Source organism: Empidonax traillii, unplaced genomic scaffold (genome assembly GCF_003031625.1).
Source record: "Empidonax traillii isolate 1590-97213 ecotype Southwest subspecies unplaced genomic scaffold, ASM303162v1 scaffold210:size766637, whole genome shotgun sequence".
Taxonomy (NCBI): Eukaryota; Metazoa; Chordata; class Aves; order Passeriformes; family Tyrannidae; genus Empidonax; species Empidonax traillii.
Genome location: NW_020955403.1, coordinates 442,808 through 457,001, shown reverse-complemented (window position 1 = coordinate 457,001; position 14,194 = coordinate 442,808). Strand labels below are relative to the sequence as shown.

General features: G+C 35.6%; 1 protein-coding gene across 1 annotated transcript in view; it reads right to left on the bottom strand.

Annotated features, from left to right (window-relative positions):
- Nucleotides 1–14,194, bottom strand: part of CFAP54 (cilia and flagella associated protein 54) — a 107,701-nt gene that overhangs the window by 31,616 nt on the left and 61,891 nt on the right. Inside the window, exons 43-51 of the mRNA XM_027887449.1 lie at nucleotides 14,081–14,168; nucleotides 13,447–13,653; nucleotides 11,844–11,907; nucleotides 9,385–9,567; nucleotides 6,843–6,929; nucleotides 6,068–6,190; nucleotides 3,119–3,172; nucleotides 1,548–1,764; nucleotides 1,121–1,215 (exon numbers count right to left, since the gene is read on the bottom strand). Of these exons, the coding sequence (XP_027743250.1) occupies nucleotides 1,121–1,215; nucleotides 1,548–1,764; nucleotides 3,119–3,172; nucleotides 6,068–6,190; nucleotides 6,843–6,929; nucleotides 9,385–9,567; nucleotides 11,844–11,907; nucleotides 13,447–13,653; nucleotides 14,081–14,168 (1,118 nt within the window). The remainder of the gene's footprint in view (nucleotides 1–1,120; nucleotides 1,216–1,547; nucleotides 1,765–3,118; nucleotides 3,173–6,067; nucleotides 6,191–6,842; nucleotides 6,930–9,384; nucleotides 9,568–11,843; nucleotides 11,908–13,446; nucleotides 13,654–14,080; nucleotides 14,169–14,194) is intronic.

Genomic DNA, 14,194 nt, shown 5'->3' with positions numbered 1-14,194 from the left:
CAGCAATATCACTCACTAATTTCCCATTCTTTATCTAATACCTATACTTGATAATTTTATACTATACTACTAGCTATGCTTAGTAATTTTAAGCAATAAAATACAGTATTAAAAACAACATTAAATATGTTGCAAGAAGTATTACACTCTTTACTAGCTATACTTTGACATATCGTTGAGTGCAGTATTTATCCTGAAAGCTCAACTATAATTTACACTCTTTCTGACAAACAAAGCCATAAGCAGCTGTGAAAAACAAATCTAAACAGAAGTTAATTATAAAGAAAAGCTCAACTGTGGAGCTTTAAGCAGAATTAAAAATGAATTTAAAGGTCTGTATCTTCCAATACCTTTTTTGATCAGTTTTGTCAATGAATTCAGAGCTCTACTTCTATTTCTATTTTAATTCTTTTCAGGATGCTATTTTCAAGTTATACTAAAACTTTCAAGTATTTAGTTATGACCTATACCAATTGCCATATAAAATCATCTTCCCTTCTCCAGATGTATTTTGTGTATTATTTTGTTTGTAACAATGGCCAAAAGTAGATACTTCCAAGACCCCTTTGAAATAAGAGCCCTTAATTTGGGGTTTTTTGTGATGTGAAATTGCCAAACATGAAGTTTACAATTAAACAAAAAAAAATACAACCGAACAAAACCCCTTCAAACAAAGAAGCTAATAAGCTGTGGTATGTTTTCTTCAAAATAAAGTATCAGAAAGAACAACATGAAAAATTTGAGATATTTCACATATGGTAGAGAATGGTTTTCTATTTGTTTGTAGAGCATACTGCACCATCAGAGTCTCTGACTCTCTAAAGATGGCACCCTCTGAAAGGAGATGATTTTATCTTGAAATCCCATTCAGTCTTTACCCTTTATGCTCAGTCAGATTGAGATCTGATGGTGAAAATATTTCCCATAATTTGAAAAACTGCACCAAACAATCAACATTTCATGCACGCCTAGAAAGATTACAGTCAGATTAAAAACAGATTTCTAGTCCCCTCATTCATACCATCCCCTCATCATAATTTCTGTTACACTGAAAGCATTAGCAATGTTTTTGGCAAAATCTGCAGTTTCTTATTCCTTTTTTCCTAAAAACCAAAATTACCTTCAGCATGGCCATATTTAATTCATCTTTACAGTCAACAAGCTGCACCATTGTGTCTCTTTGTTCCTTTTGTCTTGCATTCTGATCACCATCACCTGTCCAATACAAATCAAATAAGATAACAGAACCAAAGAATTCTCGGTAATTTGAAGAATATGGCCCTTTTCTCTCTACTTACAACTAGGAATTTCAATATCAAAATAAGTAAGTTATAATGGAATACAACTCTACTATTAGAGACACTAGCTAAAAAAATCTTGACAAACCTAATGCTTATTATTTCAATAATGACTGTTTTTTTTAGCAACATTTAATATTAATATTGCCCATAATATGACATATTGATTCATATGCAGTTAAAAGCAGAAAAAACATGCTTGAAACAAGTTGCAGAATAAATGTGCTTTTCCACTATCCTTATAATTACCTTTGATTTTTGATGTTGCTATTTTGCTTGGCTCCATCAAGCTGTTGCTGTCACCAGAATATACATATTTTTCAACTTTTGCAGGTATGTTATTTATTGTGGCAGAAAGACAAACGATGAAATGCATTTTGGCTAAGGTTAATTTATTCATAATTTGTTGGTTGCACAGTGGCACCATTGTTAAAGACAGACTCCAATTAAATATGTCCTCCAGTACCTACAACAAAGTTAGCAATGAGGACTATTTGAAATCACATATTTTACATTCTTCTGTAGCAACATATATTCTGCTTCTATTAATAATTACACTTATCAACAACTAACATGAATAATATTAGTAATATGTTCCATTCTGAATGAGTTGCTGTTTCTCTTTCCAAACTTCACCCTTAGTAGCACTTGTTACAGTTTCAGTGATCACTTTTTCAGCAGAAGGTACATCTATGAAGCTACAGCTCTTACTCTGTGCAAGTTCTAGTTTTCTGCATTGCAGGTATTCCTGTAGTTCAGAAATTTCAACCCTAAGGAAAGTGCGTTGTTACAATTCACCATAACTAGAAAGATTAAACAAGGAAAAAATTCTTTTATGAGACTATTCTAGTATATTTCATGGAATCTTTTCGTTATTCATTACAGCATACTTGTTTTATCTCGAGTTGAATATTCTCACTTCAGTTTAATAAATTTAGAAGTTGAAATTCTATACAGATTTGAAAAATCCTAAGGAGACCAGTAAGAGCCCCACAAGTACTGTGAATTGTTCCAATCAAAAGCTCAGGATAACGCATTACTTCAAAATAAATCTGAAATTGGTGAGATCAAAAGCTGTCAAGATAGACTTCTCATTTCCATCTTCTAATATCAACTGTTGTAGAAGACACACAAGTTTAGTGTAAAAAAAACGGAGAAAAGGGGAGGGGAAAAGGGGAGGGGGTTTAATTTATCAATTTAATGGTACAACTTTTTCACATTCTGCTAACATTTACCCCTGCTAGCTCAATGAATCTATGACAAGGTTAATAAAAGGAAATTTTATTAAAATTGAAAAAAACAAAATAAGTTATGGATGAATATGTGATTTAAAATAAAATGAGAAAATGACTGTTCACCAACTGGTTTACACCATTTTAATTTTTTTGTTCCTCCAGAAATGGACTTCAATTCCCATCTGAATTACGACAAGTCTATGAAGACAGCTATGGTTGATAGAAATGATAACATTAAATGACTGATACTCTCAGTATTTTAGCAGGATAAACACCAAACCTTATATATCACAACAAAACCTAAATCATTCTACTAATGTTTTGCATAGACAAGTCACAGATTTTTATGTATTAGTTCTTCCATGAGAAAAATGGTGATAATGGTACTTGCCTCTCCCTTGAGAGGTCTGCCATAAAATATAAAATTTAGGAAATGGTTACCCATTTAGAAGAATATGTTTTCTATTTACTGAGTTTCTTAATAACAATAAGTAGCATTTCTGGACTAGATGATCTCTGCCTTAAGCCAGAGAAATAAATATTTACATATAGCATAAAACTTGTAACTCTTTCAGATTTTTTTACCTGCAAGTTTGTAACAGTCATGAGAGATTTTGAGGAGTCAAATTTCCGTAATGCCTGTAAAACAGACAAAACCAAAAATAAGTAATATGTTAAAATATGAGTATAGAATAAAAGAGTTATCAGAGCAGTGAACAAGTGTAGTGCATTTCCAACTCTACTTTGAGAACTCTGAAAATACCAACAATTGCTTCGCTTCTATGGATTTTACACTTCTAAACAATAACCTGAGACACAAAACTACCCCTACACCTCCTATGCCATTCACCAGGAAAAAGGCATAAACCAATAAAAATCCTTTTCCAAATTCTAGGAGCTCTATGGACACCAACCATCAATTGCCTTTATGTTCTTTACATTTCTGAATCCCAAAGGTAACTGCAGAGGCTTAGCACACTCAGCTCTTCACCAGAGCACAGATCTGTGAATGGAATGAAAACAAGAGCTACAAATCAAAATGAACCTGAGACCTTAGCCTCATCTGAGCTCTTAAAACAACTATTTTTTTCCTTTAGATGTGCTTCAATTTTCTAAATCCTAATGCTAATTCTAGCCCTTGCTCAAAAAGCTCTTTACCTTTTCACCGGGAGACAAATCCACCTACTGAGGGGGAGAAAAAGGCAGAAGATCATTTCCAGCCTTCATTTATTAACTCCATATCATGTATATGTATATCACTATACCAGATGTAGCCCTATATCATCTTTGTCATTCCCTGGAACATGGGTCCTTTTTATTCTGAGAGCTGTGCAAAAGTCCAGCTAGCACTTAGCTTCTACACGTCACACCCTAACTACAGATCTGATGCTGAACCTCCTCTACTGTTGACCCAAACACTCATCTGTGAGGTGACAAGGGACAAATCAAACAGACTTCACTAATTCTGTGAGCTCTTCAGATAATACACAAATAAGGAAAAGGACTTAAAGATGCATTTTAACCTGATTAGTATCAGTAAGGAGTCAATGCCTCCCTCCTGTAGCCATGAACAGGAAAGCGTTGCAGAAGCAGTTCCAGTGAGGATGCTCATAACTCTTTATGGCTCAACCGAGAGAGACTGTAATGCTGCTTTTGCTCTAAGGAAAGTCCCTGCATTTGAGTTTCTTATCTTCCCATGCATTTAGTTTGAAACTGTCAGTGGCAAATTAAAAAGGTCACCTTTTTGATATGTATTTTAATTCTACTTTTTATTAAGTTCATGTTTCATTTAAAACTGAATACCACTGCAGGTTATTCTAGGAGCAGTGCTTGTCCATATTTCTGGGGTTTTTTAAATGCAAAAGTTTGGCATTCTATCATAAATGCAATTCTAATTATTCCATTATTAATTAGCTTAGACATTGATTTATTGGCTATTGCCAAAAAAGATACTGTTGTTCTGTGCTAGTTATAGCAATTGTGAGGCTGCAGTGTAAAAAGATGCAAGGCCATAGGTCAGATGGTAACTCCCTCTCAGAAATTGGTGAGGTGTGAGAGGGAAAATTTCCCTTCAACTCAGGTCATTAAACTCAATTTTCTTCGCAATGCCAGCTTCACTGTTTGCAATACAGGGTAAAGGAAGCAAACATGAAATCATGGAGATCAGTTAGGAATTCCATTTTCAGCACTAGCCTCTAATTATCTCCAGGTTAGAAATATCATAGAAATGTCATTAGAAATACCACATATTGCACAGATGGAATGTGGCTGTACAATCAAGTTAAATCCATGCTGCTGTCAAAAGGGGTGTCTCAACCTGTCCCACTAGTCTTCTACCAAAGAGAGTCTTAGAATCATTCAGAGGTTGAAAAAGACCTTTGAGATGATCATGTTCAGCTGTAAACCTAATGCTGCCAAGTCCCACTAAACCATGTCCATAAGCACAATGTCTACGCATCTTTTAAATGCCTTCAGGGATGGTGTCTCAACCACTTCTCTGGGCAGCCTGCTCCAATGTTTGACATCCCTTTTGGTGAAGAAATTTTCCCTGCTATTCAATCTAAACCTCACCTGGTGTTCAGTCCAGATCTCTAGTGCTGGCACACATACTTTGTCATGTCACCTACCCAAAAACACCACTCAGATAGGGGAGACCTCGATTACATTCATCCAGGATTAAATCATTAGATTATTTTGGTATGGGCTTGGAAAACAAGGAAAGGATACAACACTCTTATGGGGGAACCTTGCCCAGTAACCCAATCTGCCTGCACAAGTGTGCTCACAGGTAAGGCAACAGTCCAGGTCATTTGTTAACAGCTTCTAGCACATTAGTGGCTAGATACAGAGAAAATCAAACTGGCCTGGGGTGATGTGACTGTCAAGGCTCTGAGGGCATCAATAGGTCGTACTGCCCAGCATCTCCTGACGCTGCCCCCACCCTGCCCAGGACCCCATGTCAGCTCCCTGGGCCATCAGCAGGCCAGTCTCCAGTCCCCACAGCCCTGCCCTACCACAGATCCCCTGAGCTGTTCCCAGCCAGACTCAGTAGCCCTGTGCGGCCATCCTGGAGCTGTGTCTGAGCCCGGTTCTCCTCCCCATGCTTGAGCCTGCCCCCCATCTGCAGGCTGATGTCCTGGCACAGCCCCAGCCTGTCCGTGGCCCCAGAGAGGTTGGGGCTGCTCCAGCTGCCCCTCAGCTGCCCTGTTCCTGGCTGGGGAAGTGGAAGTTTGGCCATTAATGGCATAAGAATTTTATCCATATTTTTCATATGGATATATACAAAATCACTTTTGTTTTTTACAGTATTATCTGCAGTACTCACTGTATAAAACCGCACATATGTTTCAAAATTGATTTTTTTGTTCCTGTTGTTCAGTGAGAGAAATTAATGTCATTCAATGCCTACTATTTGACCCATCTATTGAAAGAAATGTAGGAATTTCTTGGGAATATGTAATAACTTGCAGATATGGAGTATGTGCAGTTTCATTAAGGAAATGGAGTACTCAGCGTTATACTTTTCTGGTATACCTTCACTTGTTCAGTTGCTCTGTATCCTTCAGGTATTTTCCATGGAATTCTCTCTCCATAGTTAAGCAAAGATAGTTCATGAAAGGCTTCTGTAAAAAATCCTATATCTGTAAGTACTTTAATCTGTGAAAAAAAAAAAAAGTTACCTAACCCATATTAGCATTTCCTGAAAATATATAAAACCAATAATACTTTGCCTCTTTGACCAGTTCGATTCCTTAAAAACAAAACAAACCAAAAAACCCCCACAAATTATTAAGAAAAAAAATTTAAAACAAAATCAACAAGCAAACATTAGTGAAATGACAAAAATCTGTTCCCAGATTTAGCGGAGCCTTGTTCAACCATGATAATGGTAACAAATCCAGAAGTGAACATTTTGAATAAAAAATCATTGATGTTTTGCACTTAAGAAAACATTTAAAAGAAAAGTAGAACAAGGTAAAAAATACCAATTAAAAAGTTTGGATTTAGGAAGAAAAACCTCCTAAGAGAGGATATAAAGAAATGATGGAAGTACTCAACAGCCTCTGTAGAAAATGAACAGTAAAACTGTATAAATAACTCTGCATACTATTAAAATTGAGAATATAAATAATAATTTCCTTTAGAAAGTAGCCCTACAATCTGTTCTGATAAGAAACTAAGCAACAGCTGAACCTTATAGACTTATTTTTCATACTAGTGATATATGAACATTAAATTGACTACATTTAACAAACAAATAAAAGGTTAATTGGAATACAGTGTGTTATGAGAAAGTTTATTTGATTACCTTGAAGATTCTTCCTTCAATACATTTAGCTGGGTCCTTACAAATCTCAGAAACAATATATTGGTACAATGTGAACAATGGTAAAATCTGTAGTAAAATAGTGTCATCTTATTATAAACATCATACAGGGTACAATTAAGGAAATACGTATTGCAATTACATATCACAAATACAGAGATAATATGGGATTAGTGCTTTGACTGTCACATATCACTGCTATTTCTCTTATGCTCTATGAAAGATGAATGTGTTAAAAAGTTCTTCAGCTGGCTAAAGCTAACCCCTGATACCACCTTATATGCAATTCACAACGCAGTAAGTGAATTTTCTCCAAATTATTCTCTGTGTTCAAGGTGGGGTTTTTTACTACATCATTAGTGAGTAAACTGATTGGAAATAAGTTGATATAAGGGATTTCTAAAACTCTCTGCATTTTGATGCCATATTTTTTCAGTATATGTAACAGAAGAATGGAATCATACCAATTGTAAACTAAACTAGATGGCGATGAGGCTTATTGACAAATTTATTTGTATTCATTTCAAACTGAACATTTTTGTAGGGGCAACTAAAAAAAAAAAAAAAAACCCCAAACATTTTAAAACTGAGTTCTATTAAAGTATACAGACTGTATATCCTTCCAGTATCCAAAGGGGGCCTACAGGGAGAGGGACTCTTTGTCAGGAGCTGTAGTGATAGGAGAAAGCGTAATGGATACAAATTGAAAGAGCAGAAATTTAGGTTAGATATTAGGAAGAAGTTGTTTATTGTGAGGGTGCAGATGCACTGGAGCAGGTTACCCAGGGAGGCTGTGGATGCCCCAGCCTCGGCAGTATTCAAGGCCAGGCTGGATAAGACCTTGAGCAACCTGGTCTGATGAGAGGTGTCCCTCCCCATGGCAGGGGAGGTTGGGACTAGAAGATCTTTAAGGTCCCTTCCAACCCTCAACATTCTATGATTCTATTATTTATTGTGATTCAATATTTCAGAAAAAGACGATTCTTTCCTAACAGGTTTATTTGTTATTGAAAATGAAGAAACTTCCAAAATTTAATTAATGTTCAGCTTTTACATTAAAGCTCCACTTTAAAATGCCCCCAAGCTTGGAAAATGCTAACAGCATTGTGAGATTTTTGGCAAATTCACTTCAAGTTTTCATAATGTAGCTTAACACTTCTGAATTTGGATTACAAATGCTTGAGGCAAATGTTTTAATTGTACCCATACAGTTTCCTACTGATATTTTGAAGTAGTTCAACAAAATTAGTCTTTGAAGTTTTATTTTTAATAAAATATGAATCTTGATGTATTTTGATTTAAGTGTCAAATCAACTTAGTGCCCACGATCTAAAACATTCCCACACAATAAGCTTTCAGTGGAAATGAAGCTCTCATCCTGCTAAAACTACAATTGCTTTGACCATGATCTATGACCTGGATTTATATTCTGCTGGTACAAGTGCAGAAAGAATCAAAAATGTGCAGGGCCACATAAAGCAAGAGTCAGATTAAGTGCCCCGACCTCTAGGTAACTGTCTGCTCCTTGATTTTACTTGATCTCCCATAGCAAGGACAGTTAGATAAATAAGCTAAATAAGGAAGCTAACTAACAAAGTGAACTCCAGTAAAGCAGGATGGGAAGAAGCAACAATGGAAGGCAAGATAGACAGTTAGTCTGAAGTTCCAAAAGAAATTAATACAACAAATGGCTTGCTGACAAAAAAAAAAAAAAAAAAGTGTAACATCTTTCTGCATCCTCCTAACTCATCTTCCATATCTACCACTTCATCTTTTCTTACTCCCCTGCTGCCAGCCAAGCAAACTTTCCCCCCTCCCTTGCACTGGCTCTGCTACTTGCAGGACCTTGCCACAAGTGCATTCAACTCATTAAAGCAGAAGGAAACACTTTTTCTGATGGAAAGTTTTCTGTCATGGTTAGAGTTATTTATAGAGTTATAAAATAACACCTGACATGAAATTCTGTTAGAGCATACAGGATTAAACTAAAAAAGAATTGCACCTTTCCCAGTCCTAGTAATCAATTCAAACTATTTATTCCAATGCACCTTTGAAAGAAGTTGGATTAAAGTGAAAATGGTCAGACACTGAATGGAGGGAATAAGCACATGATCAGTGTAAGAGAGAAGCTGTAAAAACACCGCTGCGTACAGAAGAATAGCAGAACATGAGAAGGAGAAAGGCAGAAGAGACTTTTACTTACTGAATGTGAATGTAAAATTATTGAAAGCATTCTGGACATAATGCCTTTAAAGTAATTCTCAGAACAGTGTATTTTAAATTGTAGATAACAGATTTCCTCTAAAATGCCTAAGCTAAGTGAACCGTGTGTTGTTATCTTCCAGAATAAACAAGTTCCCTGGACATTCTAAAACTTGTATATCTTGCTCTATCTCAGTGCCACAGAACTAACTATTACAGGTATTTTGGTAGAGGTTCTGAGGGATCTCTTAAGTACACCCACAGAGAAAAGTAAGACTTGGTGTCTTAAAATTCATTTCCAGAGTATGAAACTAATACTTACTATTAAATTTTGTTTTGCACAATGAAGTTCAAACATAAGGAAATCCAGACTTGCAACTACAGTAGAGATATCAGCTCTGTAGCGATCAGAGAACAGGTCGATACCAGGAATAAGAGTATTTGTTTCATATTGTACAAAGTCACAGTCAGATGTCGGATGTGGAAGAGAGGCTCTAAACAGGGTCTGAAAGTAATAACAGTGAACTAATTGTGAAACGATGTACAGGTATTAGTGAGACACTATGAACTCCAACTCATAAATGACTTCATAAATGAAACTTCCATCAATGTCTTAAGCATCCAGCTGTTTCTAGAAAAATACATGAAAAACCTTTTTAGAAAAAATGCTTTATGTGTGAACTTGATGGAGGAAAAAAAAAGGATGCAAATAGTCTAAGGACAGTCTCTCTCCCATCGTTTCTAGGAGAACTGCTGACTGTAAGGCCAGTTAAAAGCTAGTTCCACCCTGGCTGCACCTTTAACTAGGTCACATGGTGCAGCTTATCAGCTAGTGCACTTAAATCATATAACTAAAAACAACATGAAATTTAAGGAAATCATTTAAATGCTTCTCCTTTAAAAATGGAGATATGCTAACATTGTATCTGATGTTGGATATTCCTTCCCAATTGTGTTTATTTCAGTGTAATTAGCAATGATATGCTAGAGAAATTTGCATTTACATACTCAGATCTGAGATATTAACAAGCCTAAAGCCTATACCAGAGGTGGAATTTAAATAGGGTTATAAAAGATTTCCAATTCAAAGAACAAATTATGGGCTTGAACTTCGTGAGGCACAGTGACAGTAATTGATTATATTTTTCAAGACAATCACCCTGCAAGCTGCTCCTATCCCAATTAATATCAGACCCACTTCAGTCAAATCACAATTATTTCTACCATTATACAACTGGAACAAATGCTTTCTATATTTCTGTCAAAAGGAGGAATCACCATTATTCAACTTTGTAATTGTTCAGGATTACAGTGCTAAAAGTAAATAAAAATTATCCTTTATCTTTGTTTCTTCAAGTTGTTCCCCCTTTGGTGAATTTAATGAAATTTTAAGTGTAGCCTAGTGTGGTGGTTTTAATCTAGGCCTTCCCTGGTTACCAGTTTGTAACCAAGGAAGGGGCAGTGTTCCCAGTATTCCATACAATTTTTACATAAATCGTGGTATAAATAAGAAGGGAGAAGAAGCCTTCGCTCTCTCTTCTCTTCCGCCGGAGTTCGGGAACAGTGGGTCCCTGCATTGGTCTCGCTTATCTAAGGCTGAGGCCTGCAGCATCCACTGACCTGCCACGTGGAGGCTTGGAGAGTGCTGGCAGTGTCTGCCAAGCCTGCTTTCTAAGGGACGTGGTGAGATTTGTTTTACTAGTTATTTTACTAGTTCTAGGGTTTGATTGTGCATATCTATTCAGTGTCCCTTTTTGTTTCCTTTTGTCCCTTTTTCCCCTTTCCCTATTCCTTCGGGGGGTGTTTGGATTCTCTTTTGCTGTGTACATAGCATCTTAACTGTAATATACATAAAATATATTTTTTATATAACTAGCTTGGTTTTCAGGTTCTTCAGTTTGCATAGTTTTTTTTCCCTTTGCCCTGGGGGAAGTAGAAAGGGGGGAAGAGAGGGGCTGCTACTGGGGGTTTGTGCATTTGGCAGGGAGCCAAGTCTGAACCATCACAGCTAGCACAGGTCACACAGTTACAGACATGTAGCTTCGTGAAGCTGCAATGGGATGAGTAATCATTGATCCAGTAGAGTACAACTGGCAGAATACTTGCAGGGCTTTTTCCCTATACTACTTTTGTTACTAGTATCTTAAAACTTCCATTTAAAAGTAAACTGAAATGTTTTTTTTCCTCTATATTATTTTCTGGAAGTTTCCAAACTTCATTTTAATGATCATATTTACTTTGTAGGTGAAACTGGATCATTTTTACTATCCTCTACTTTTAGTGCTAACTTCTTAGAGAGCTGAGATTTTAGTATTACAAACTAATATCTTGCAGTGCTAAAAAAGACTCAAAAATTTCTTTTTCTAAAGTCTGTGCTCTTGGTTGAAAATTTAAGATAATCTGTGAAGACTCTACAGGTCTCAAAGAGAACATTGTGCTGTTGTTGATGTCATTCAGCTCTTCCTGAGCAGAGTACTTCAAGAGAAGAAAAATATATTTGACTGTCAAATATTTTAGTCATCTTCACTTTTCAGTATTTCATTATTTCTCTGAGACACTAGTCTCCTATTGAAGTGATAATTTTTAAGCTGTAATGCAGGAATAATGTTAAAAAACAAAGAATAAAAACATCATATCTAACGTGCATAAATTCTCAACTACCTCTGATCTCCATTTTTCCTGTACAATCAAAATAAAAAAAGAAATATTTTAACAGAGGGTCATAGAGATTTAAGAGATTCATGACAACCTCATGAATTTGAACCGAAATTACATTCTTACCTTAAAAAGTGTAGCAGAAAAATAGCAGTATTTTGTTCTTAATCTTATCTGTGTTGTTATATACCTAAGGTACAACAAATAATAAGAAATATGAATGTGCCCCTCCACATAAATTTTTTTTTTTTTTTTTTTTTTAAGTCTAATGTAATAAAAGTACTAACACAATCTAGATGTTTTTCCTACTGGAAAACAGGTGCCTGTTCTGTAGATAGGTGCTCAGCCATGCCATGCAAAGAAAGAAGCACTTGACCAAAGCCACACCTAGACAGAAGTGAGTTGTCAAGATTCTCTTTAAAGAAGAGATCCAGGCAATCTAAGTGAAAAATTAATCTCATACAGGACTGAAAAGATTAAGTAGATTAGGCAACTCACACTTTAAAGTGTATTTCTTTCCATAAAGGAAGCCTAAGGTAGATATCACATGGTAGATATCTAGATAAATATAATGACTCCCACAAAATACCTTATCAGAGCTTTAAATCACCCTGGTAGCAGGAAACCACTCTCATCTACATGAATCTTTAATTCAATATTATAATCCTTTAATCTGCATTTTACAGCCTGTGACTACAACTCAAAGGAGTTTAACTCAAAGTTTAACAATCAAAGTCAAGCCTGAACACAAAAGAACAACCTGAGGCAGAAGCCAAGAGGATGGCTCCCTCCAAATCCTGCCACGATTTGGAATGCACATATTAGCAGTAAATGGATAGTACACAGGGCAGCAAAGAGGTACCACAAATACCTGTAGAAGCAGCTGAGGATTGGGTTTTGCTATTTGGACCCGAGACTGAACCACAGCTCAGAATTAGAAGAGCTGTGGTTTACAATTCACTTAAACTCACTCCTTTTCCTTTTGGATGCTTATTTTAAGTGTGGCAATGACATTTAATCCTGAAATACCCATGTTAATACTTTCAAAGCTGTCTTGGTTTATGATATTTTACAGTGCTATTACTATGATCTGCTCCACAGATAAGGCAGTTTACTGGGATGAAGCTCTGCCTTTTCATGGTTGTAATGTTTCTAAGGTCATTTAAAGTTGTCTTGGATAGTTCTAGATTTTATGTTTTGTCGATACATTGAGGAACAGCTCAGAATTACGTCCATAGTGTTTTACCAGCAGTCAAGGAGTACTGGGTGGAAATATTTATTGATGGTAGACTTTAATAAATTAATTCAAATTTCTTTTAGTTTTAATTCACCAGAAAACTAGTACTTTAGGCAGTAAATCTGCTCTCAAGATACATTAATATTTAATACATGTAATGACTTGGGACATGTGATGTTTTGATTGAAAATCAGTATGATTGTAAAATCCTATATAAAATGACTTTTTATCATTCTGTTTTATTTCAATGATCTCTTCATAAAATATACAGCTACAATTATGATCAAAGATGAGCACTTTGATCATAAAGGGAACCAACAATATTCACCAAAAGAATAACTTTCTTTGTGAAAGGAAAAATTCCTCTGTTTTGACAAGTCCTTTTTATACCAACTCTTTATTGATTCTTAATTAATTTCAAATTGTGCAATGTCCTGAATGACCAACTTGTTTAAAAAACAAAAGAAATACATATACAGATAAGATACTTACTGAGCTATCTTAGCCACTAAGACTGCTGCATGTAAACAACCCCAAGCTCCAGCCTGAGAAAGAAATTTCTGACTCGTATCAGTCCATCTTTCAACTGCAAAGCAGTCTGGAGCATCTTTTGGTAACCCTAACTCTTGCCAGTTGTTAAGAGCATCAGCAATGTTCAGTGTTTCATCAAGGGCTTGACTCCAATATTTAAAAGCATCTCTGTGACAAAAAACATGATGTTGCTGACATTTTCCAAAGTAAGATAAGATTTGCTTCATTTGACCATTATTACCCGAGATATAACTAATTCTGATTGGGTCAAAAACTTAAATACAGTTTCTACAACACAAAAATGACACCATTCCTGGACAAAAAAATTATTGGGACGCAAATCATCAAGCAATAGATATTACTTCTTAAAAACACAGAGATACAAAATTAATTTGCTTAATGGCAATTAGGTAACTAAGAAAAATTAACAATGTCTAGGAAAAAAGCCTCCCAAAATATACCTAATAGTGAGTTAGAAGAAAGAAGTTATAAAGACTTGAGGACAGCATAAGAACTTACATGACAGTTGAGGGGTATAGGACTGCCAATTAAAAGAAATGAAACAATGCACTTTTTTAACACAGTAAATATGTACCTTTTGTTTCCTGCATAAAAGTGAAGATTTCCAAGTTCATGTAGAGCCTGTACCTTGAGGTCTCTCTGGTTATTCATTTCAAGGATTCCTGTTATTTATTTTTAATCAATTAAA